Source organism: Psittacula echo (genome assembly GCF_963264785.1).
Source record: "Psittacula echo genome assembly, chromosome: 3".
Lineage (NCBI taxonomy): Eukaryota > Metazoa > Chordata > Aves > Psittaciformes > Psittacidae > Psittacula > Psittacula echo.
In genome coordinates this window covers 48,336,866-48,363,728 of record NC_137736.1, presented here as the reverse complement: position 1 = coordinate 48,363,728, position 26,863 = coordinate 48,336,866, and the positions used below count along the sequence as shown (strand labels likewise).

At 43.3% G+C, this 26,863-nt stretch overlaps 1 protein-coding gene across 1 annotated transcript in view; it reads left to right on the top strand.

The window, feature by feature from the left end:
* BMX (BMX non-receptor tyrosine kinase) overlaps positions 1 to 26,441 on the top strand; it is a gene marked incomplete at both ends in the record, with an annotated part of 29,658 nt that extends 3,217 nt beyond the window's left edge. Inside the window, 15 exon segments of the mRNA XM_080613520.1 lie at positions 5,527 to 5,669; positions 7,654 to 7,704; positions 8,637 to 8,696; positions 9,475 to 9,529; positions 10,092 to 10,171; positions 10,540 to 10,610; positions 10,613 to 10,663; positions 17,046 to 17,151; positions 22,927 to 23,035; positions 23,039 to 23,045; positions 25,232 to 25,249; positions 25,252 to 25,361; positions 25,365 to 25,388; positions 26,367 to 26,390; positions 26,394 to 26,441. Of these exon segments, the coding sequence (XP_080469646.1) occupies positions 5,527 to 5,669; positions 7,654 to 7,704; positions 8,637 to 8,696; positions 9,475 to 9,529; positions 10,092 to 10,171; positions 10,540 to 10,610; positions 10,613 to 10,663; positions 17,046 to 17,151; positions 22,927 to 23,035; positions 23,039 to 23,045; positions 25,232 to 25,249; positions 25,252 to 25,361; positions 25,365 to 25,388; positions 26,367 to 26,390; positions 26,394 to 26,441 (957 nt within the window).
* Positions 26,442 to 26,863: the final 422 nt, after the last annotated feature.

The following is a 26,863-nucleotide window of genomic DNA, read 5'->3' as shown; positions in this document are numbered from 1 at the left end:
GTAATTGAAAACAGTTTTTATCATTGCTTCATGGACTAAAAATATCAATGAAACAATTTCAAAGAACCAGAATAAAAATAAAGCATACATGTGTGTTTCCTTCTGAATGCAATCAAATCAATCACAAAGTGAGTTTTCAGCTCTTGGAGAAATAAAAAGGGGGGGTCAGCAAAACTGCTACTTTGGACATGCAGAGGGCCAAATTTGTCCTGTTTAGAAGCCTGGTTGATAGTTCCTTGGGAAACAGTCCTGAAGGGCAAAGCACTCTAGGAAAGCTGGAAATTCTTTAAGAAGTAAATCTTAAAGGTGCAGGAATAGGCTGTCCCTACGTGCCAAAAGACAAGCCAGTGGAAAGAAGATCAGCCTGGCTGAAGAGAGAGCTTTGGCTGGAAATCAGGAAAAAAAGGAGAGTTTATGATGTTTGGAAGAAGGAGAGGGCCACTCAGGAGGACCACAATGATGTTGTGAGGTTATGTAGGAAGAAAATTAGAAGGGAAAAAGCCCAATAGAACTTAATCTGGCTACAGACATAAAGGCCAAAAAAAAAAATAAAGTTTCTATAAATACATTAGGAACAAAAGGAGGCTAAGGAGAATCTCTATCCTTTATTGGATGTGAGGGGAAACATAATGACAAAGGATGAGCAAACGGCTCAGGTACTTAATGCCTACTTTGTGAGGTGGATGTTGATCTGTTGTCCCAAGTAACAAGCAACAGGATGAGAGGAGATGGCCTCAAGTTGCACCAGGTGAGGTTTTGATTCGCTATTAGGAAAAATTTCTTCACCTTCAAAGGGCTGTTGAGCATTGGAACAGGCTATCCAGGGAAATGATTGAGTCACCATCCCTGAAGGTATTTAAAGGATATGCAGACATGGTTCTTAGGGACATGGTTTACTGCTGGATTTGGCAGTGCTAGGTTAGCGAGTAGACTCAGTGATCTTAAAGGTCTTTTCTAATCAAAGTGATCTTATTATTCCAAATAAGTGAACAGAACTGGGAAAAACACAGAGCTAAATACAACAACAAATTTCTCTAAATTCACATTTTACCATAGATTAAAACAATGATTGATGGGGTTGTTAAGGATATTGAGATGGAGCTTGAATTAAGAGAATGTTGAAAACACAGAGATAGAGCATGTCAGAATATCAGGAAGATGAAATGTCAACTGTCATGATGCTGTTGCTACCACTATATAGATCTGCAAGTGAGAGAGCCCCAGGAGATGAAAACCCACTTAAATTCGTGGGTTTTATTTTAATTCTCCCTCTCTTCTAGATGTGATTCAGCATTGTACAACTGGGTCTCTAAAACCACTGCCTCCAGTCCCTCAAATGCTGGTAGGTGAAAACGTTTGAATATCTGGCTAGAGGAAAAGACCTGGCTTCCAGGTGGTAGGAAGGACTGTGGGATGGAATGAAGAATTGAAACAGCACTCATTGGAAGTTGGTGTAAACCTCTAATCTGCAGTGCAGCTTTAGAATCTTTGTATCCACCGGTTTGTCAAACAGAAAAACTCATCTCCCTCCTCCATGTGGCAAACTGGGAAAGTATCAGCCACATTCAGTTTAATGTGCTGGTGGCTACAGCTATTATATTGTATATATCTTTTACTTTATATACTTATTTCCAGTGGGATCAGGGAATGACATCAAACTTAGCTCTCTAGTTTGTAGGTGGTCTTATTCCTACAGATGCCAGAAACTTCCCTCCACCACACTCCCCAGTGAAAATGCTGCTCACGGTACTTCGAGAAAACATTGTGACTGAAGATGTCAACAGATATACCTGCTTTGTGGGGGTGAGAAACGGTGGATGACCTACATTTATCTCAGGCAAGTCCCAAACTGTGCTCCTCTGGGGCTGGGTCAGGAGTACAGATGCCTTTTTAGTCCAACTTTACAGAGGCAGCCTTTAAGTTAAGAAATTGCAAAGTTCATCTGAGCTTTTTATGTGCTCTTGCCTTTATCTTGACTTTGTGTCAGACAAAAGCCCAAGAGTGTGGTGTCCCACCAGCACCCACTGGGCCTTACTGTACATCTGAGAAAGGTAGGCTTTCACTGATCCAAAGAGACAACACATGACACTAAGATGCCAAAAGGTAATACTTGTGCTCGATTCATCCTGAGTCCCCTAGCACAGCAGTTGCTTGATGAAAAAGGTCAGCAGTTAGCAGGGCTAAAAAAAGTAAACTGGAAGATCTGCTTCTATGCTTATTTCCTCATCTATCCCCTCCTGTAAAATACAAGAGCAATAGTGGTATCTTTGACCTTAATATTACTGCCCAGCTTAATTACTGATGTTTGTATGTGGGAAGGAGGTAACGATGACAAGAGAATAGAAGAGACCAAAGTGGCTTCAGTTATAATGTTTTTGTCTCTTAAAGAAATGTCTAACAGTATGGTTGGACTGTGTATTCACACACTGTTACACAGCCTCCTCCAAATTAAACCAGATTGGGTCTCAAATAATGAGATTTTAAAACACGTATTTCCTGCTTTATTTTAATTTGTCTTCTGTTTTGTATTTTTAGATGCGGGTGTATTTCCTAGCTTTTCCTGAAAGCCAGGGCTTTAAGAAACACATAGATTATCAAGAGACAGAAGATAAAATCACAAAAGCTGTCAAATGGATCTTTACGAAAAATAATAATAAAGCCTTGTAAAGAAGCTATGAACAAAGAAGCTTTTGACATTTTTTCTAATAATGAGATTTTAAAGTAATAGCATTATGAACAGGCAGCAGCATAACTTGTTTCGAATACTGACGTCTGTTTTGCCTGACTTCCATCAGAAGATGCTTTGTCTATCTGGAGAGCTCACCAGTCATGCAAATCTGCTTCTGAACATGCTGCCTTTTGCTAGGCCTTTATGATTTATTTTTATTATCTGCTTGAGTTCAGAGATGACATTTTGAAAGGGAAATTTAAAAAACAGGAACATAACAGTTTTCAGATGGGTACTTCTAGATCAGGTTTAGTAAATGTAGGTATAATAACTACCACATCTGGTTAGAAAAACTTGACTTCATTTTCCCAAGCAGTATGATACAATCAGGTTAAGAAGGCTAATACTGACTTCTCATGGTGAGAAACAGTCTATATTTAGTCACAGAACTACTTCTATAAGCTCCCAGCACATTTTTGTTTTGCCCTTTCATCTACTCAGTTTGGTCATCAGAGGTACTACTGTTATCCCCAACCTTCCTTCTGCCTACCTTTCAGTTCATGTTCCTCACCTATTCAGCCTCTGCAAGTTTTACTCCCTTGCTTTCTTCGCAGCTGACCAGAGGCATCACCTCTGCATGTGGGCAAAACTGACTAGAGGCACTGCATTTTGCATGAGGCATTATTTTTGTATGCTTGCATCCTTCACCTTTGATGCCTCTGTCTCTTTCATCAGTTCAGTTATACCTCAAAGTCTCCCACAGTGGAGCTGGTTCCTAAAGAGCGATGCCATTACAAAGAATAGTGGGCACAAAGGTCCCTCCATGGGAACCCATAAGCACATCTCCTGTGCTTTGATAACAGCTTCTTTCCTGAGAAACACTTTCACCTCTACTGGTGCCTGACATCCACTGTCTTTGCAATAGGAAATGGTTCATGGTGGACAGACCAATACTGCAGTAGATCAGACAGAAGTTCATGGAGTGCACACAAACATCTTCTTATGATTATGTATTGGACAGGTTTTATGGAAGCTGAAGTGCTCCAGCACATGCTTCCAGTTTTATGGCAGGGGTGCAGTTCTGCAGAAAGTAACCATTGCCTATATGCACATCACAGCCGAATCTCAGATTGTCACCTGCATCCCTCTCTAGGTAAGAGTGACACAGTCATCAATATGAAAACCACAATAATATCACTGCCAGCATAAAGGAAATAATAAGATTCACCCAGTTACTATTAGGAAATGCTCTGGACCTTTCTGCTAGTGCTAGAAATGGAAAGCTGCATATATGGACACAAATTAGGACATTAATCTCTACCAGGTTACAGATTAAGTTTATCCAGAATATTGTAACAGACTATTGCAAACAGACATGTTCAGAAGGACACAAATGTCATGGGCTCATGTTTGGCTGTTTCTTTTCCCTGTCCCTGGTTGGACAAAGCAAAACTAATTTCTGTGATAATAATTCTTTATACCATTTACTTTGGCCAGTGCTTTGCAATTTCTTCTGTTGACATAAAAAGATGAAAGCTCCATCAAAGAGTGACACTCTGGTCATTCCACAAGTGAAACACAGGAAATTAAGAAAGAGCAATTTAATCTCAAAAAATTACTAAGGCCAAATGTAGGAGGGGCACATCAGCTCATAAAAGCATGTATTGAGTGTCAGCTTGCTCTAACATCATTAGATGCTTTAAAGAGAAAACACTTTAATCTCTGCATTATAATTTTCTCCATCCTTCTGAAAACTGCAGGAAACTCTAGTTCTGTCATTATTCTACAAAACAAATAGCCAATCTAAAACCTGAATGCTGCCTAACACGTACCCTCAAGCTATAAGCATCTTTCCACCAAAGTCAGATATGACAAAAAAGGAACCACTCTTATTGGGTTCAAGTAGCAGTACCTGATGAGTAACAGATCTGCTTCTAGTCAAATGAAGATGAGTCTGCTGTGAGTGATATCTCTTTAAAGAATGAGTATCTCCACTGGAGCTTAGTGGGATCAGATGAGACTTTGTGTGTCTGCAGGAAGAGATCATGTGTGTCTTCTGGCTCAGTGGACTCAATTAGGCATTCACTTGGCTGTTTGGTTTCTCCTTGTTTAAATTAAATAAATAAATGTCAATGAAGAGAAAACAAGCAAACATACAATGCTATGTTCACTTGGACTTGATTTAAAGAAATCACAGCCTGATTCAAGACACTTGGCATTCTTCCCTGGTGTTTCATTGCAGTGGGTTTCAATAATAAATAGGTGTCATTTGGAACTTTTTCTCCTAAGTCTTTCTTATTTTCCCTCATCCTTTGCTGTCAGTGTAGTTATGTCTGCTCTTAAAGAATTGTGATGCCTGTATTTTCTCAGTTATGTCATTTTCCAAATTTCTAAATGCATTTCATTGCCTTAATTTTAGATGCTCTTTTGCCTATGGTTTGGCTGGTGTCACATAACTTTCATGCCAGGCTTCCAATTCAAGTAATTTGTGTAGGCCTCTTCAACAATCAGTGATGAGTGATAGACATTTCTCTAGGATGACATATTTCACATGAAGTTAATTGCTTCTGTTGTCATTATCATAGAACTTGGTTCTGTTCTCACCTGTCTCACAAGTATGGACAATGATATATGGGATGTGCGTCTGCATGGATGAGGAAAAAGCTGCTTGTCTGTGCCCGTCTTTTTAGCTTTAATTAGTTTGACTAATATCATTCTACATGTTGAATATATAAATGATCATGTACATGACATGTTGTTTATTACTGTACCCTGTGCTGCATCTCTTTATAATTTTATTTCCTCTGTCTTCAGAAGTGGAAGCATAGAAGCATGCCTCAAGTGCCATCATCAGACAGATTCAGTCAGTCCTGAATATAGCTGTGGCCCAGTGCAACTTTGAACCCAAAGGAAATTCAGCTATCCAGCTTGTCAAAAGCAATAAATGCTATGTATTGCAAGAGGAAGACTCTGACTCATGGAATGCAAGGGATTTGGAAAGGCAAGTGTGCCCTGCAGAATACTTTTGTTTCATGACCATGGTCTTCCACATGCCTCATCTTCACAAACAACACTGCAGGCAGTCCTAGTACCTTTCAGGATCTACCTTAGAATTACCTTAGTAGCTTTTAAATGTTGCTTTAGAAGCCTCATTGTCTTCTGTACAACTCCATTTTCATTACCATCCTTGGCTGCCAGGTTGAGTAAGATTTACAACTGTCACTGCCTAGTACACTAGCAAAGGTGGTCTTAATTTTGACATGTGCCTGAAGAAGGGCTTATGTACACAGAAACTATCTTTTTTTTCCCAATTATTTAGTTTAAATGAATAAAAAGATAAAATCTCACAGATGTTGCCTCTTTCGTACACACAAACCATCTAGACCAACACCATTACTATTGCAGTAGCAGTAGGGGAGACCAGTGAGAGCTGCTGAGGCACAAATTACTTATCACTCTAGTCTCTCCCCAGTGTTAGCAATACTTATTCATGAAGACAGGGCACCCAATACTACACAGGGTTTAATTATTGTCTTTGAGGTTCACAAAATGAGGAATCCCCTTTAGCAAAGAAAAAAAAAAAGGTATTTTTCATTAATATCCAGCTGAGGCAGCAAGGAGTGTCTCCTCCCAAGTTATTAAATAAGAAACAGCTTTAGGAGTACACTGGAGACAAAGGCAAGGCAACAAACAGAGGCTGCTTGGAAGAGATAAGATTCCTTGTCTGTCTCATGGTGGATACTAGCTGAGTTTGATTTTATATACTTGATAGAAATGTGGAAGAGAAGAATATTTGAGCTAGGAGATGCCCAAACCGGTTTGGAACAGATTAAAATTAATTCACTCATAATTCATTTATTTGAGTTTACAACTGCAGGAAAATCAGCAAGCTTGATTTAAGCTAAAGTGTCTGCATTTTATAACTCACAAGCTTGGCATACTGTTCTGGATGAAGAAAGCAGCACACAATGCCAACAACTCAAAGACAATAATAAATAAGTAAGCTGAGATATGCTCTTAGGTGTCTTCACTGGACTGTTTTTGGCTATGTAAAAGCATACGATAAAGGGAGCTCTGCCTATAAGGCCTGAATAGAGGGCTCTAAGATCAATGAAGGAGCAGGGAAAGATCAAAAGAAAGGGAGGACATTTACAGTTTTTTCTTTGGCTTGAGAAACTTGAGAGTTTTGCAGTATTGATTCTATAAGGACAAATCACACATACATCATTACAAAACCACTAAATTCTGCTTGAAAAAAAAGATCTTGTTTTGTTGAATGCAATAGGAACAAACATCAGAAGTTACCTGTTTCACCTGTTTTCATGCATCTTCAGTTTTCTTTTCACTTCACTGAGATCTGTGCTAAAGAAACTCTTTCTATGTCTATCTATATTCAAAGGTGCTATTTATTCCCCTTACTTATTTTCCTCTTGGGCACAGCATACAGCCCACCCCTTACTACTACAGATGCTTATTGGGCCCCATAACTTAAGTCTATCTTGCCATGCTGACAGATGCTTTAAGTGCTAGCTCAGCTGTCCATCTTCACTTAGCTTAGCTTCTCAATTGCATCTGGCATTGTGTCAGCAAAAGTGCTGAGCCTACCTATTGACTTTCAGCATTTGACCTTGGATGCTCTGCTGGCACCCATTAATCACTGGCATCCTTCATCACAGCAACTGAGATGACATGTAATGATATTGTTGAACAGCTGTTCCCATCTTCCATATGATGAAACCAATCACAGGGGAAAAAGCCATTTCAGTGACTAGTGAAAAGACTATTTCTTTGCAATGTTACTTTCTGAAACAAATTACTTCTGTATTTTGCTATATGGTAAGTAAAAGCAAAAATGTTTTCACCATGAACATTTCAGGTAGTGGCATTTTAAAAAGTGACTTTCTGATTTACTTTCTAAATCCCTTTTCTTATTTTAAGTGACCAAATTTAAGACGCTGTGAACTGTTTATTTTGTGGAAATGAAGGTTTTGTACTGAGCACTTGAGAAAGATATCTCTGAATGATGATGAGCCAAGGTGAATAAATATGCAGCCATTCACTGCTTAAACATTTTCCTTCCCCCTCCAGTAAAGACTAGGCAATATTTCTGGAATATTTTTCTTTTTAAATAACACTGAGTTTCCTGAAATGTATAGAATCAGATACAATTTGTGTTCCTGACTCATGCAAAAAAACATCAGTTGAAAATCCCAATTTTATTTAAATCAATACAGTTTTGTCACTGACTTCAGCAATGCTGGCATGTCAAACTTTTTACTCATGGAAGTGCTAGCAAGGCACTAAATCAGCCTTGCTAGCACTTCCATGCCTTTGTATGTATGTGAGTAGCTCAGTACAGGATAAAGGGAGTCCAGGTCTGTCAAGGTGATATCTTAGATTCATCTTTCCCTTTTTAGTAAGATGACATGATGTTGTAACCATTAAATGTATGCCATAAATGTATGACAGATTATCTCACCATAAACCATACTGCACAAGATTCAGAGGTTTCCTTAAAAAACCCCTACTTTTACAGCACCCTTTAAAAGGCAAGCATAAATCATTACTATTTTTGCGTAAGAGGTTATTTTAGACATCTCTTTTTCTGCCACTGTTTTCAGCCATACTGAGAACACTTTTTGGAAAATCTAGGGCTTTATATATCTGCCATGTAAATTTTGAAAAGGTAGATGCAATCTCTTCATAAGGTCACTAAAGTAATGTGTAGTTTCATTGCCTGTTACAGCATGCAGAGAGTGTATTTGGCTTTCTGATACATTACACAGCGGAGATGAAAGTCTGTGTGAGTGTTTACCAAGTCACAAAAAAATCCAGACAATTGAATACGTCTCAACTTTTCGAAATATTCACTTTAGACCATGGCATAACCCTTCAAAAAACATATGTAGTATGACTTTTAACCATAACTGATTTTTCATAATTTCAGCATGTTGGTTTGGTTTTGCAGGCAAAACTTCAGGGTCAGTGAACAAGCATTGGCAGAAGAGCAGACTACCATTAAGCATGAGTGAGAGTACATAAGTGTCTTCACAAGAATCCAAAGGATTCTTTGGGCAGAGATTGTCTTTCCATTTTTAATGTCCACTATACTTAGAACAATGGTATCCTACATATGGCTGTCATAATAATTATCATAATTGCAGATATTGTTATCAGCAATATAACAGCCAGCAGACTTCCAAAGGCATGAATGTATTTGCTTTCAGACAAAGAAGTCATTGGACCCATCAGTCTTGTATGCTAAAGGGTTGCTTCATGAAAGTGAACTGCTACTAAAAAGGTTTCATTGAAACTCCCAGAACTGATCTGACATAGCATATTTGGCTTGTTTCTTCCATTTGGGATCTCTCAGTTTACTCAAATATGACAACTAGAAGGTTCAAGATTAGAGAAGAATTATGCACCTCCCAGCTTTTAGGGAGACAGCTATGTCATGGTCTGCAGGAGACAGAGCAAATTACTTCTGGTAGCGCTCCTAGCAGAACTTTAGGGCAGCAGGATCCTTCTCTAAGGAGCTACTGTAAGTCAGAGTCACAGAGTGGGTCCAGATATTTCAGGGTGAGGAGAGCCATTGGAATAGAGGAAGCAGATGGGAACTAGCAATTTCTCTTTAGTGTCTTAAAGCCACATACACAGGACAAGTCCCAAGTCTACCCTCTGGCTTTTAAAAGCAGTTTTTTTCAAAAAAATTTTCATACTTGCAATGACTGGCATTTTTTATGTGCCTGCTGTGCCTTTTGCAGAAATCAGCTTGTGAATAATAAGCCCAATATTCCTCTTTGCAGTTGGTATGCTGATAATATCTCCTGTGTCCAGTCTGAGCAGCTGCTCCATCAGAAGGTTCTACATATCCTTTATTGTTTATATATGAACAACCGTGGAAATGTTTGTTGAAAAACAATGAACATTGAACAACAATGGAAATGTGTGTGTTGTCTTCACTACACTGTGTAGCTAGAGGATGCTGATGCACTTCAAATGGATGTAGTATTACAAAGTACTAGAAATTCTTCTTCTAAATTGATATCAACAAACACATCTCAAAAAATGACACTTCCACGTAAGTGAATAAATGAGGCACCTCCAAGATAAGCTTGGAATAAAGCCACACTGAGTGCATTTCCCCTCAAAGCTCTGCCTTTTGGTTTTACTTCTAGGCTTGCATTGTTTGCTCCAGTGTGATACCACAACCAGCTATCTAGACCTGCCTTTTAGTGGAAAGAAATATTTCTCAGGCATAATTCACCTTGTTCTAATGAAGTCCTTAAAGGAGGTCAGATGAGTCATGTCATCTTCCCTCCTTTGTGGATATTACAGTATAAAAGCCTAAAGTTCACTGAAATGAATCCCAACCTCACTGATCCTTGTAACTCTTTTTTGATTTATTTCTCCTTTGAATTAGGGAAAAGAAGGTGCTTTTATGGTCTGGAAATCTAGCCAAGCAAGCATGTATACTGTGTCTGTATACAGCAAGGTTCCAGAGTGAGTATCCAAAGAATGTGTACTATTGCTAAGAGCGTGCTATGGGGCATACATTAGAGCATGCAGCAGAAGTCTCCAACACCCTGGAAGCCTGTATTACATAGCCAGCTGGTGTTGGGGGGGGGGGGGGGGGGGGCAGAAATCAGATCAAGGCAAATGTAACAGTCTTCCTGGTAACATCTACTACATTGTTATTTGGGCAGCTGGTATGTGGCAGTTCATTCGGCAGCCAACTGATCTATTAGCACACGGGCTGGAGGGCACTTTCCAAGGCTTTGATATGTGCTACACTTTGGGGAGTTGGACTAGATGACTTTTGAAGGTCCCTTCCAAGGCAAACTATTCTATGATTCTATGCTTTTCTGAAGTAAAAAAGGAACAATCAAACATTACCATGTGCATAAAACTCCTGAGAAAAAGTATTACCTCGCTAAAAATTACTGTTTGAATCAATTCCCAAGCTTATACACTACCATCAGCACAACTCAGCTGGTAATCCCATATGCTCTTTCTACTTAATTTGCTTTGGCTTATGGTATTTCTCAGCATTATGATGACTCTCTTCCAATACCGAATACTCTAAATATTGAAACACATTTTAGGAAAGCTTGGGTGGAACTTGATCTAACGTATTCACAGCCAATACAGTTGCTTTCCTTTGTCATACTGAAGAATTGCACAGCTGCAGGCAGAGGTGCCCCACTGCTGAGTGGACACAGCTGGCAGAGCTGCTTCATCCAGCTGTATCCAGCCAACACCCACCCAGCCTCATCCTCGCCACTGCTGCTGCTCCGGCTCCACTGCCGGGTGGTACCAGCTGTTCCGAGCAGCATGGAAGCACCCCTCAGGCTGGCAGCAGAGGGAAGAACTGGCTTGGGTCTCACACAGCTCTTTTTCTGCCCTTTCCCTATGCACAGACCTCCTGAAGGAGTGCAGGGAGCCCGGATCACTCAGCTGCCCTCCATCAAGCTGGTGCTCAAGGAGCTGAGTGGCCACAATTCTGTAAGCGTCCCTCTTGCCACAGCCCTGGCCCCAGGGCCTGCCCCAGCCCAGCATCAACTTCGTCGCTCCTCATCTTCTGCTCTTTTCCCATTGCCCAGGATTCAACACTGGATGCCAGCAGCCTGGAGAAGATGCTCCAGCACCAGGCTCAGGTCAGGGTCACTTTCATTACAATCTCATCCAACCCCACCTCTCACACAGAGCCAGGGCCTGATGCAGCTCACCAGGGGCCTGGTCTGCTGCGAGGCTGCTTGGTGAGCACAGTGCATTTCTTGCAGGCTGGTGCCAAGCAGGAGCCACCTCCCATCACCTCTGGAAATCGAGGTGGATGTGGCCACGTGGATGCTGAGTTTGGAGAAGAGGGGCAGGATGGCCCTTCTGTCCTGCTTTTGCAGGTGGGCAAGTGTGCTACGACGTTGCCCTTCCCACAGGGCACATCCATCCCCATTGCTCTGCGGCAGGCAGGAGCTGAGCCCCAGGGCCCCTCATTCCCAAGTGCCACCACCTCTCCCATGCCCTGAGCGGTGGGGGTGGGGACAGCTCCCAAGTCTGGGAGCACTCTCCTGGTGCTTCTCCTCCACAGCTCTTTGCTCTGTTTCCCTTGGCAGCAGTGGGATCCATAGGAGCAGGAGGCAGCTGCCCTGGCCATTTGTGTGGCCAGGGTCCTCAGCTGCAGTAGAGGCACTGGGGCTGTCAGGCTCTGCTGGTGCAGAGGCTCTCTTTGGCTAGCCCTTGGCAGCTCTCTGCCGACAGGATGGCATACTGCCCCAGTCCATCCAGGTAAGCCAGCCTGGCCAGGGGGTCCACCCATCCCATCCCATCCCATCCCATCCCATCCCATCCCATCCCATCCCACTGGCTGCTCCAGAGAGAGGCTGTCCCCAGCACCTACCTTAGGACCTGTCTCCAGTACAGCAACTGTCCTCTGAGCCCTCAGGACCTGCTGGTTCTGCTGAAAAGCATGGGCCATCCACAGAGGGGATCTTCCGGCAGGCAGTCAGCGAGCACGCCTCCCGTGAGATCAGAGAGGCCCTCTACAGCAGGGTTGTGGTCCACCTTGAGAGCTAGCCTGTGCTGCTGCTGGCTGTCAACTTCAAGGTGAGCCCTGCTGACCTGGAGCCCAGCAGCCCCCGGCTCTCTTGGTGCTGATGGGCACCTGCAGGAGCACAAGTGGAAACCCAGTCACCTGCTCATGAGCCAGAGGGGCTGGGGATGCTGCGGGTGCTCCTGGGGGCAGTGGCCAAAGCCTCACACGGAGCCCTTGGCATTGCAAGACCTCCTCTGCAAGATCCACTTCAAGCTCCTTGACATCCAGCTATACGAGGAGTGGATGAGTGCCCTTCAGAAGACCAGCAGGCAGGAGAGGCTGGCAGCACTGAAAGAGTAAGTGTGGCAGCAGCCTGCCTGCTCCGCAGCTACTGGCACAGGCCGGGACTTGCCTGCAAAGCAATGTCCTGTCTGAAATAGCCATGGTTTATGCAAGCCACCTCCTACTGCTGTGGGGTTTGGATTTGGGGAGAAAGAGTGACAGAAAATCATTTCTCTCTGGGAATCATTTTCTGCAGGCACTGGGGCTTGCTCCAGCAAGGGCCTCTTTCAGAAGGGCAGGGAGGGAGGGAGGTGGCTGTATCTCAGAGAAGGCAGTCCCTCCACCATAGACCAGGCAGTGGCCTTGGGTGAGATCAGCCTGGGAGACTTGTGTTGTCAACACCAACTTCATTAATGCTGTGCTTCTGTTCCCTCTGGGTGGCCAGCAAGTTACCTGAGGCCAACATGCTCCTGCTTCAGCACTTGCTGTCCCTGCTCCATAACATCACCAGGAACCTGGCCCTGAGCAAGTTGACAGCTACGAACCTGGCCATCTGCCTGGGGCTAAACCTCATCAGCCCCCACCATGAGCTCCCCCTGGATGTCCTGGCAGGAGACAGGGAAGGTACACTATGTTCACTTCCTGGCTACAGCCTTCCCAGCCGACCTTGGCCTTGCTGCTCAGACGGCCCTGGCTGCCTCCTCCCATCAGCAGCTGGGAAGAGCAGCTCCGTGGCTGCACCTTCCTGCACAGAAGCATGGATCAGACTGGGAAAGGCTGTTTGAACCCTTATCAGCCTCCTCGGTGAAACCAGAGCTTTGCTGTGTGCAGGTGACACAGCTCGTGCAGTTCCTCATAGAACAATAGGAAGAACTCCTTGGGGAGGAGGTGGCTGGGCTGGCCAGCGAGGGGGATGAGGAGCCATCAGCACTGCAGAGGGCACCAAAAAGAGCAGAGGTAAGTGAAGCACACCAACAGTGTGACAACAAAAGCCTCCCCCCTCAGAAGGTGGGGCTGCTGCTGCAGGGACAAGTACGGTCATCCATCAGCCTGCAGCTCTGCCAAAGTGCAAAGCAAGGCTGATGCAGATTGGCCATCCCTCTTTGTGCGGTGATCCCACCACAGCTGGCTCACCTGAGCTGAGCAAACCTATTCAAGGAATGTGCCTTTCAGAGCTAGGGCACCAATTGGGCAGGGAGGACCTTGCCCCCTGCTAACTTACACATTGCCGTTGCAGGTGCTTCCCATTGCTCCCAAAAGTGAACACCTGAAGAGCTCTTCCAGGGAGAGAAAGTAAAACTACCTAGCTTTGCTGGGTTCAAGGTAATCATGGCTTCACCTGTCTAGCTATACTATTGAATGGAAAGGTTGCCTGGTTCTTCACGGGACACCTGAATGCGAAGAGCAACCTGTGAAGAGGGGAGCGATGGGCAACTGGTCATTAAGAAGAGAAGGCTGGCAACCGAGCTGCCGGGGATGGGCAACTGAGTAAATCCAAACAGGGGAAGAAGAGCAAGGCACCCAAGTATATAGCAGATCCTGTTTTCCATCTTTCAAAACTCTGAGTCTCTTTAGCTTGGAGAAGAGGAGACTGAGGGGTGACCTCATCGATGTTTACAAATATGTAAAGGGTGAGTGTCAGGATGATGGAGCTAGGCTTTTCTCAGTGATGTCCAGTGATAGGACAAGGGGTAATGCATGTAAACTGGAGCATAAGAGGTTCCATGTGAACATCAGGAAAAACTTCTTTACCGTGAGAGTGACAGAGCACTGGAACAGGTTGCCCAGGGGGATTGTGGAGTCTCCTACGTTGGAGATATTCAAGGCCCGGCTGGACAAGTTCCTGTGTGATGTACTCTAGGTTACCCTGCTCTTGCAGGGGGGTTGGACAAGATGATCTTTTGAGGTCCCTTCCAACCCTTGGGATTCTGTGATTCTGTGATCCCTGAGGTGAACAGGATGGTCCTAAACAGGGGCATGTACATGCCCTTGGGGGAACATGGGTGTCAGGTGCCTCTCTCCTGTGCTAGGCATGACCCCTTTTACAGCATACTTCCAAAAAAAGCAGGGGTCAAGTTCCACTTGCTCTTGCCCTCATGGCTTCATCAGCACTTTCTGAGTGTGCCCTTGTAGGTGCCAATTTCCTTGTGCTGCTTGGATTCCCCAGATGGTCTCTGCTGCCTGGGCTTCCAGTTCTGCCCTGCGGCCCCAGCACCACCTCGGCAGCAGCAAGGACAGCGTCACCCTGTCCTTCTGCTCTGTCTGGAAAGTTCCACCAGCTCGCTCCAGAGTCAGAGCAGCGCCCTCAGACCCATCCCAGACCTTGCAGGAGGCCTTGCTGGCTCACTTGTCAGCTCTCCCAGCAAATGCCTACTCGCTGGCCCATCTCCCCAAGTGGGGAGCTGGCCTCTGAACTCCATCTCACACATGGCCGTGAGGATCATCTGAGTGGGACAGAGGGCACAACACTTATGCTGGGCCACTTGTTTATTACTGTGTTTGTTATTGTGTTTGTTACTACATTTATTACTGTGTTCATTGCTATGCTTATTATTATGTTTATTACTATGTTTGTTACCATTATATATTACTGTTATTTATTACTGTGTGTATTATTCCTACTATGTTTCTGAAACAAATTTTAGGATATACTTTAGGATATATTTAGGATATATTTTAGGAAACACGTCATAGGATATAGGATATATTTAGAGTGTAGTTTAGGAAACATGTTATAGGATAGTATTTATTTCATATTGTTTGAGTACACACTTCATAGGATCATAGAGTAGTTAGGGTTAGAATAGGGTAGTTAGGGTTGGAAAGGACTTCTAATTTCATGTTATGTCACAAGACTACTCTTAGAGTGATTTTTCAGCTATATTACTAAAAATGCAGAAAGAATTACAAAAGTCATATCTCTATCTTGCCATCTGCATCCTGTAGAATGCAAAATGGAAAAGAAAGCATACTGAGAGTGTCTATGGATTAGGAAAGAAATGACGGAAAGATATTTATGAAAGCAGAAGAAGAATGGAAAGAAATGACGGAAAGATATTTATGAAAGCAGAAGAAGAATGGTAACTTATCACATATCAGACTTGACGCTTCTGAGTGGGTGTTAAGAAAGTGGATAATGCCAGCAGAGCTACACTGCCATTTGGTACAGGAACAAACCACTACACCTTGAAAAGGTTCAAAAGATTCATTCTACGCAGAGAGATGCTGAACGAAAAAAACCAAAAACCACACAAACAAAACACCTAACAAACAAAAAACAAACAAACAAACCCCCAAAAAACGACCAAACAAAACAAAAAAAAAAATCAAAAAAATAATCCCCGAAAAGACCCACAAAAAAGAAACAAAAAAAACCCCCTAAATTCTTTTTTGAAAATAATAATAAAAAAAAAATCCTTAGATCCCTCTGCACTCAAAAGGGAGGAACATCAGCTCTCAAGATCTCAGTGGGATCTCCCATAGAGGTCCAGTGTATAAAGTGATACTTTATAAATAGAAGACTATTTAAATGCCATTGGGAAATTACAGCAGGCATCCCAGCTGTCTGCAAACAAAGCTGTCTCAAATCTGTGTACCAACAGAGTGATTTGTTTGTAATAGGGCTGAGTGACAACTGCTACAGCATGGCATGGGAGAGAGGAAAATCTGACTTGAAACCTGCATCCATGGTTCAGGCTCTTCTGTTCTTTTTAGAGGAAGGTTTAGGGTGTGTTTTTTCACATTTAGATGTAATTTCCACTGAAGTTTCAGAATGGACTGAAAACCACAAAGTTGGCAATACTGTGGTAGTCTTGCAAATACTTTGAGACAAAGAAAGCCTGAAAATATTAGAATATCTAATTAATTTCCAAAATTCTTGATTTAATACAATATTATTAGTACTCCTCAAACAACTCAAACTCTCAACCTTTCAGATCAACAAAAGACAAGAATTATTTTCTTCAGCCTGAAGTGCTGCAATTTATCTGATTTCCCAAAGATATGAAACTCACTATAGTGCTCTATGACCGTGTGTGTATGTCACACATGTGTGTGTACATATTTTCCATTCTCACCATAATAATTTCAAATATTTTACCCAATTTTAACTCCATTTCATAAGGTTCTACATTTTTACAAGTGCTGAAGAATTAAGTCATTATAGACATAGGTAGGGACTATTCCTGCCCCAGCGGAGAGAAAGGCTGTTATGCAAGCACTGACACTACAGACAACTTACAAGGGAGGTGAGCCTGAACGTGTAAATTCATAACAAAGGAAGTATCATCTACTCTGCTGATGGAAAATCTACCAGCTTTTGGAACTGCCAGAAAACCAACAGATTAGTTCTCTGAGAAGCCAGTCTTGGCTATAAGGTATCTTGAGACCATTTTGTCTCCTGGACAGAGTTATCTTTCCCATCCAGATCACCGTGAATGTTAACTGGTTTTGGCTTCCTTTTTGAACCTCTAAGATGTGCTTTGACATAGAAAAAAAATCCCATTAGTGATGCTGAAGGGCTCACTTCTTCCTTTCCCACCCCTAACATGTCTTTTTTTCTAGTTCGACTCCCAGATGACCTTCTCCCTCCCCACCTGAATCCTATAAATATTTTCCTAAAGGTTGCTGGGTTTCTGCACCACTTCACAACCCAGTTCAGCAATACACAGTAAGCTTAAGCTGGTTGTCGTGGTTTAAGCCCAGGCCGTAAATCAGAACCACGCAGTCTACTTCCCCCCTCCCCCCCCCCCCCCACTCCCCAGAGGGATGGGGAGGAGAATCGAAAGAATGTAACTCCCACGGGTTGAGATAAGAACAGTCCAGTAACTCAGGTATAACACAAATCACTACTGCTGCCACCAATAATAATAATGATAAGAGAAATAACAAGGGAAGAAAATATGATACCGCTCGCCGGAAAAGAGCCCAACCGAAAAGAGGACGTGCCCTTCCGGGTAGCTCCCAGTTACATCCCCGGGCATGACGTGCTGTGGTATGGAATACCTCTTTGGCTAGTTTGGGTCAGGCGTCCTGTCCCTGCTTCCTCCCGGCCCCTCCTCCTCCCTGGCAGAGCATGAGACTCACAAAGTCCTTGGTCAGTCTAAACATCGGTGTTATCAGCTTTGTTCCGAGGCTGAAAGTCAAAAACACAGTGCTGCAACAGCTACTAAGAAGGAGAAAAACTGACTGCTACTGCTGAACCCAGGACAGTATCCACCCCTTATTCCATACCATTCACGTCATGCTCAGATCCCACATTTTCCATATACCCTCACTCTCATTTCAGTGCATTGTTATCTTAGTGCACGGACCAATTCCTATAAAGCTACTGAGTCCGTTCGGTTCATGATGTTGGGCTCCATCTCTTATAACAGTCTTTCAGAGCAGGAGAAGCTGTGTGCAGTGTTGGATCGTTGTCTGCTGATGCTGATCGTTCCTTTACTGTAGAACTCATCCGGTTCTATCAAAGTTCATTCTCTGTTGGGATGATGGTCGGAGGGAAGTCAGGGCCAGTCGCTGGTGCCCTGCAGACTTCTAGTTGATGGCTATAGCAGGCAACAGCGTACAATTGAGTTCATTGTCTGTTTTCCCCTAAAATCAAATCCCCTTGAGGTACGCATCGGACTTCCCCATCTTCCTGCATTACCCACCAAGTATATCCAGGTCCCTGAGCAAAAGCAATCCCACGAGTGGGTTTGCCTTTACCTGAAGCAGGAATAACCCAGACTGTCTTCCCCAGCAAATTCTTCATGTGCACCACAGGAACTTTGTCCCCCTCTACAATATGTAAAAGTTCTGACTGGGCTGGGCCAGCCCTGTTGGCAGATCCTCTGGTGTTGACCAACCAGGTGGCCTTTGGTAAGTGTGTATCCCAATGCTTGAAAGTTCCCCCACCCATTGCTCTCAGTGTAGTTTTTAACAGCCCATTATACCGTTCGATTTTCCCAGAGGCTGGTGCATGGTAGGGGATGTGATATACCCACTCAATGCCATGCTCTTTGGCCCAAGTGTCTATAAGGTTATTCCGGAAATGAGTCCCATTGTCTGATTCAATTCTCTCTGGGGTGCCATGTCGCCACAAAATACAACGAGACAACAACCTTAGCCCAAGCCCCACACTTGAAAAACACCAACACAGCAAATACCGGCTCTAAGTAACCTACGGCATATTGAGACTGTGAGATCAAAAACAACAACTTTGAGAGCCAATAAATCAGCATTGTGACGAGTGACTATTAATCCAAAACACTGAATGCTTATCACAAATACGATTAGACACACTCCGGTCAGATCTGTCGTTATCTCAACCCTTCGTGCCCCACGTTGGGCGCCAAAAAGAACTGTCGTGGTTTAAGCCCAGGCCGTAAATCAGAACCACGCAGTCTACTTCCCCCCCCCCCCCCCCCCACTCCCCAGAGGGATGGGGAGGAGAATCGAAAGAATGTAACTCCCACGGGTTGAGATAAGAACAGTCCAGTAACTCAGGTATAACACAAATCACTACTGCTGCCACCAATAATAATAATGATAAGAGAAATAACAAGGGAAGAAAATATGATACCGCTCGCCGGAAAAGAGCCCGACCGAAAAGAGGACGTGCCCTTCCGGGTAGCTCCCAGTTACATCCCCGGGCATGACGTGCTGTGGTATGGAATACCTCTTTGGCTAGTTTGGGTCAGGCGTCCTGTCCCTGCTTCCTCCCGGCCCCTCCTCCTCCCTGGCAGAGCATGAGACTCACAAAGTCCTTGGTCAGTCTAAACATCAGTGTTATCAGCTTTGTTCCGAGGCTGAAAGTCAAAAACACAGTGCTGCAACAGCTACTAAGAAGGAGAAAAACTGACTGCCACTGCTGAACCCAGGACACTGGTGCACTGAAATCAACACTAATGTGCCTAAGTGCTTCACTGTAAAAGGGACTGGATGGCCATAAGGCCATTGCCTCATCACTCCATGTAGAGTGATCTCCGTGCTATGCAGTAGAACTCTGTAAATGTAACCTGTTCAGTACAGAAGATAAATATCTCTATTGGAACATTCATGTAGGGCTTATTTGTGACATGTGTCAATGTTATTTGTTAGAAAATTTAAACATTATTGCAGCCAATTAGAAAAGCACTTTTTATTACTTGCAGCCTTTGCTGCTGCCAGTGCCCCATGTCCTCCCCCTTGACACCACTGTTACATACAGGGCTCATTTGGAGAGCTTTAAACTAGATTCGAAGGGGGATGGGGTTGTAACTGGGCTTGCCCCAGTGGGGCAGCACTCTAGGATTGATGAAGACTGGGAGGCCTCCTATAATCCTAGGGTGAAATTGGTGAGCTCAGCTCCCTCCTTGAAATGCCTATACACCAATGTGTGCAGCATGGGAAATAAGCAGGAGGAGTTGGAGACCTGTGTTAAGTCAGGAGATTATGATCTGGTGGCAATTACAGAGACGTGGTGGGACAGCTCGCATGACTGGAATATACTCATGGAGGGCTATGTCCTTTTCAGGAAAGACAGGCCAGCCAGGCGGGGTGGTGGGGTTGCTCTTTATGTGCGAGAGCAGCTGCAATGTACTGAGCTCTGTCCAGGGACAGAGGACGAGCGAGTTGAGAGTCTGTGGGTGAGAATTAAGGGGCAGGCTGGCAGGGGCGATACTGTTGTGGGTGTCTGTTACAGGCCACCAGATCAGGGTGAGGAAGTTGATGAGGCCTTCTACAGGCAGCTGAGAGCAGCCTCACAGTCACAGGACGTGGTCGTCGTGGGGGATTTTAATTTCCCTGATGTTTGCTGGAAGGACTACTCAGCAACCCAGCCACAGTCCAGGAGGTTCCTCCAGTGTATGGATGATAACTTCCTCATGCAAATGGTGGATGAGCCAACCAGGAGAGGAGCGCTGCTGGATCTCATCCTCACTAACAAGGAGGGTCTGGTCGAAGCAGTAAAGGTTGAGGGCTGCCTTGGTTGCAGCGACCACGAGATGGTGGAATTCAGGATCTTGTGTGGTAGGACCAGTACAATAGCAAGTAGAATTGCAACCCTGGACTTTAGCAGGGCAAACTTTGGCCTTTTCAAGCAATTGCTAGGGGAAGTCCCATGGGCAAGGCTGCTTGAAGGTAAAGGGGCCCAAGATAGTTGGTTGACATTCAAGAATTGCTTATTCCAAGCTCAAGAGCAGAGCATCCCGACACGTAGGAAGTCAAGGAAGAGGGCCAAGAGACCTGCGTGGCTAAATAAGGAACTGCTGGGTATGCTCAAGTGGAAGAGGAGAGTTTATAGGTCATGGAAGGAGGGGCTGGCCACTTGGGAGGAATATAAGGCTGCTGCTAGAGGATGTAGGAAGGCAGCTAGGATGGCTAAGGCCTCCTTAGAATTAAATCTGGCCAGAGGGGTCAAGGACAGCAGAAAGAGCTTTTTCAAATACATAGCTGATAAAACTAACACCAGAGGCAAGGTTGGCCCACTGGTGAATGGGATGGGTGCCCTGGTGACAGAAGATACTGAGATGGCAGAGTTATTGAATGCCTTCTTTGTCTCTGTCTATTCTGCCGGAGGCAGTCCTGAAGAGCCCTGTACTCCTGAGACCTCAGATGAAGTCAGGTCACTGGAGCGGTTTGCCTTAGTCCATGAGGAATGGGTTAGGGACCAGTTGAGCAATCTGGACATCCATAAATCCATGGGTCCAGATGGGATGCACCCGCGGGTGCTGAGGGAACTGGCAGAAGTCATTGCTAGACCACTCTCCGTCATCTTTACCAAGTCTTGGGAAACGGGAGAGGTGCCTGAGGACTGGAGGAAAGCAAATGTCACTCCAGTCTTCAAAAAGGGCAAGAAGGAGGACCCGGGTAACTATAGACCGGTCAGCCTCACCTCCATCCCTGGGAAAGTGATGGAACACCTTATCCTTGATGCCATCTTAAGGCATGTCAAGGATAAGAGGGTTATGAGGGGCAGTCAACATGGCTTTACCAAGGGGAAGTCATGCTTGACCAACCTCATAGCCTTTTATGAGGAAATAACATTGTGGATGGATGATGGCAGAGCGGTGGATGTGGTCTACCTTGACTTCAGCAAAGCATTTGACACGGTCTCCCACAGCATCCTCACAGCTAAACTGAGGAAGTGTGGTCTGGATGATCAGGTGGTGAGGTGGACTGCAAACTGGCTGAAGGAGAGAAGCCAGAGAGTTGTAGTCTATGGGGCGGAGTCCAGTTGGAGGCCTGTATCTAGTGGAGTGCCTCAAGGGTCAGTATTGGGACCAGTATTATTTAATATATTCATCAATGATTTAGATGAGGGAATTGAGTGTACTGTCAGCAAGTTTGCTGATGACACTAAGCTGGGAGGAGTGGCTGACACGCCAGAAGGCTGTGCTGCCATCCAGCGGGACCTGGACAGGCTGGAGAGTTGGGCAGGGAGAAACTTGATGAAATATAACAAGGGAAAGTGTAGAGTCCTGCATCTGGGCAGGAACAACCCCAGGTTCCAGTATAGGTTGGGGAACGACCTGTTAGAGAGCAGTGTAGGGGAGAGGGACCTGGGGGTCCTAGTGGACGGCAGGATGACCATGAGCCAACACTGTGCCCTTGTGGCCAAGAAGGCCAATGGCATCCTGGGGTGTATTAGAAGGGGGGTGGTCAGTAGGTCGAGAGAGGTCCTCCTTCCTCTCTCCTCTGCCCTGGTGAGACCGCATCTGGAATATTGTGTCCAGTTCTGGGCCCCTCAGTTCAAGAAGGACATGGACCTGCTGGAGAGAGTCCAGCGCAGGGCGACAAAGATGATTAAGGGAGTGGAGCATCTCCCTTATGAGGAAAGGCTGAGGGAGCTGGGTCTCTATAGTTTGGAGAAGAGGAGACTGAGGGGTGACCTTATTAGTGTATATAAATATATAAAGGGGGAGTGTCATGAGGATGGAGCCAGGCTCTTCTCAATGGCTAACAATGATAAGACAAGGGGTAATGGGTGTAAACTGGAACACAAGAGGTTCCACTTAAACTTGAGAAGAAACTTCTTCTCAGTGAGGGTGACAGAACACTGGAACAGGCTGCCCAGGGAGGTTGTGGAGTCTCCTTCTCTGGAGACATTCAAAACCCGCCTGGACACATTCCTGTGTAACCTTATCTGGGTGTTCCTGCTCTGGCAGGGGGATTGGACTAGATGATCTTTTGAGGTCCCTTCCAATCTCTAACATACTGTGATACTGTGATACTGTGATACTGGCTCACTTAAAAGGCACAGGGAGCAAGCATGCCCAGCTCTGCAAAAGTTCTGTAATCTGAACTCCAGGTGTGATGGTAGTCTGACTTCAGCTGTGCTGCTTGTGCTAAAACTCAAGCAGACATTGCAGGATTCAAATCTCCACTTGGATATTTGAGCCATTGACCACAACTCTTTGAGTGCAACCATCCAGCCAATTCCTTATCAGGCCAGTCACAACCAAGTTTGGTTCTTGCCTTGTAGATATGTTCTGGATGACCAGTATATAAGTTCACTAGGAACCAAGTTCCCAGTAAAGTGGTCAGCACCAGAAGCTTTTCATTACACCAAATTTAGCAGCAAGTCAGATGTATGAGCCTTTGGTATGTATGGAATTTGACGTATAAATACATATGCATATATGCCACTATGTTTGGACTTCCTCAACTTACTAAGCAGAAATGCTAGACATTTATACACTTAAGGAATATAAAAAGCATTTACAGCTTATATTCTTGGTTAATAGTTTTATGCATCCAAGCCCTATCCTCTTCAGATTTTTCTAACTATACTGTTTTTCTTCTAGGCACATAAAAACTGCCCACTCCCTGTTTACCATTTGTGTGTTTAATATGGTAGACTAAACTGTTGGCAGTGGAGATCAAACAGTATCTTTGGTGTATCTAGACCACAAATCAGTGCTGCCCAACTCAAAAAAGCTTTTCTATTAGTCACAGAGGTCAGAGTGGACTGCGTGCATAAGCCAGCTGTGGAAGAGAGTGAGTAAACTAGGACTGTGTATCTCAGCAAAAATAAAATGTGTTTGCAGATCACTTTCTACCCAGGAATTTCAAACATTTGAACTTCTACTTCAGTGGTTTTCAAGCTATGATTTCCAAATCCCTGGAATCTGTTCAGTGTTTCTAAAAATCTGCAAAAGGTATCAAAGGGAGCCTTTTGTGAATGTGCTTAAATTCTGCTTACATGGGTTTGCTCCTAAAGCAGGAAATTTTTTTGTAGCTGTCAAGTTGACGAAAGATTGGCAACCCACTTTTCTTGACACTGAACAATGGTGAATAAAGCAGACAAAACTATTTCAAAATACTGGGCTTCTTCTTATCTTTAACTTAAGCCTGTCTCCCAGTATTAACAGCTGCAAGAGAAACAGCTCATTCATGCACTTTACAGGTTATTTATAATATATCCGATTAAATCAGAAGTTGGATGTTCTGGCGATACTTTTTCTTCTTGCTCTTATTGATGAAATCCTTGCTTCAGGCTATATTGTTGTTAACTTCAATATTGGCATTAATTTCAATGAGAAACATTAATTTTCTTTGGACGATCTTTCCGCATTTAAACACTATCCATTAATGCAGTGGAAGCAAGGGGAGAGCAAAATCCATCAGTTCTTGTTTGGTTGGTTTTAACTAATGAGTCCTTAAAAGGCTAAAGAACTAATGTATTCATATCCCAAAAGCAGATGTCAGAGAATAAATAACCTTGTTGTTTAAATTTTCTCATCAGGGAAAGCTGGGATTCAGATACCATTTTATTCTGATCCGACTGTGATATTACAATGCTTCAGTCTTGAGAATAATTGTTGATAGTGTACCTGGGTCTTGAGTAAGCCAGAGAGCGTTTGGGTGCAAGGTCGGGATGGGAAGCAGCCTGGGGAGTGATTGTTTATAGAATGGAATTTATAGTGACTGAAAACAGTCACTGGGAATGATGTAGTTGCTATTTGGCTTCATGGCTCAGACCTGTATCTGTATGCTATATATTACCATGCTTGGGTGAATAAAGAAGAACTAGTTGTGAAAGCAGTGTATGTGTGCGTGTGCGTGTTTAGCCTCTTTCTTTACAGACGCTGCAATCATTGCTGACAGTATTACATATCACCATGAAATAAATACTTCACTTTTTTTTCACTTTAGGGTTGGCATGATTATCACATATGTTCAGTTACAACAAAAATTGTTTCTTGTAAAAGCTATCATTATGAATTAATGATTATGATGTTATCCAGTGTTTCTATTGCTTCAGTATAATCCTGTGTTTTCAGGCATGTGTAGCTGACACTATGAAGTATTTGGCTATCTTTCTGATATGTCCCACAGAAAAAAAAAAATCAGTAACAATCTTTCCTATTAGTCTAGAAAAACATAGATACCTATAGCTGTCATTTTGAGTTTTTTCCCCTCTCTCTGTGTACATTCACATACATAAGGGGATGTTTGAATGGATTTTGTAAAAAAGCTCAGTCCATGGATAGCTATGTCTTGGGATTTCTCCATCATTGACTACTTTATCCATCATTGACTACGTTAGATATATTTTATAACTGTCTTTATCGTTTAATTTTACTTTCTTCTGCAGTAGAAGTTGTTTTATATTTGTGTACAGAATCACATTTGTCAGTCATATCTGTACTTTTTCTTTGGACTGTATTCTCTCTAAAGTCTGCTCAGTCACATGTTGCATGTGTGTCTTGTTCTGGGAAAAAGGACTAATCTTCCATGTCTTGACTTTCATTTTTTGTCTTCCATTGCCATGAAAATTTTTGCAGGTATCTTAATGTGGGAGGTGTCACTTTGGGAAAGCACCCCTACAAGGTTTATGATAACATGAAGGTGACCGAGAAAGTTTCTCAAGGAGACAGACTTTATAGAACACAACTGGTTTCAGACATCATCTACTAGATAATGTACAACTGCTGGCATGAGGTATGTAAATCTCCACATACAAACTGGAGAAAAGAAAATAATAAGGGTCACTAGGATCCGCTCTTGATAGCTGAACTAATGTTCATAGTGGAAAATACCCCTTATAAAAGCCATTGCTTGTACATAGTGCATTCTATATGTTAGTAGAGGAAACAGGCCATGAAGGAAGATTGGCTCCCTTTTATCAGAACCATTTATTTAGCAAATAACAATAAGTGTGCTTCAACATCAACATGATACACAGGATGAGATTCTTTTCATCTAATTTAATAGTTTAAAATTTGGGTGCTGAGCTAGCTAACTGCCTTGATTCTTTCCATGGTTACAGGACCATTACTGGTACCTCTCCGTGGTCATTTATCTTTTCTATCTCAGCCACCACAGAATAAAATATATCTGCTTTCTTATACAGCGGTCTTAAACAGCAAATGTAGATGATACCTCTGCCTCTTTAGATAGCTAAAGTTCTGTGAAGCAACCCCACCCTTAGAATGACAAGGATGTGTTACCTTATCAGTGAGTCTTCTAGGAGTTGTAAGTCAGATGCTGATCATGCTCATTTTATTTTGACACCTGCATCTTCTCTACCAAGAATTATCCTGATTTATTGTTCCTCTTCATCGAAATTTTATTCAGCTGTCTGTGGACCATGACTTGTTTCTCACCAGCAACAAAGAACTGTGTGGCACATTAGTAGTGATACCATGAAATGACAGTGATGTTTAGTGGTTTTTTAATATAATTGTCAAAAAAACAAGAAAAATAAGTTACATTTGAGGAAATGTTAATGCAAAGAAAGAAGTTTAAACTATAACAATATAAGACATATATAAAAGGTAATTTAATTTTCATTATCTCATAGTCATCACTGTCTCTGCAAATTTCTGCATGCTAAAATCAGGAAAAACTAATGCAAATTACAGTTCCTGAATGATTTCAAAATTAAATAACCTTATCCATCATCTTTGCTTCATTTAGCTACCAGAAAAGTGCCTTGCCTTTTAGCAGCTTTTATCTTTTTTTGAGGCACTGAGAGAAGACAACAGAGCTTGAAAAAAAAGACTCTGCATACTGGTTCCATATCATCTGTCTTCTGTATGAGAACTAAATCTGAAATCTGCCTGACATTAGCTATCCCTATTATTCTGTATGTTAGCATTCTTCTCATTTAATCAGCATATTGAGGAAAGAAGCATACAGAGAAAGCTTTTGTGACACTCTGTAGGTGACAGAATTTGCAGGGATACTGAGGTAAAATGTAATTATTTTGTTAACATCGTCTCAAAAGACTTCTCAGACACTGAGATATATATTCTATTTGTGTACACTCCTTCAGTGCTTCAAGCAGTCATTATTTGGCCTTAACTGGAAACGTAAACAAGGAAATATATGCTTGTTAGGTTTTCTGATTATCGTAACTCACCTGAATGTGTTTTTTCTCTGTAATCACTTAAAACCAATGCCTGAAGTAAGTC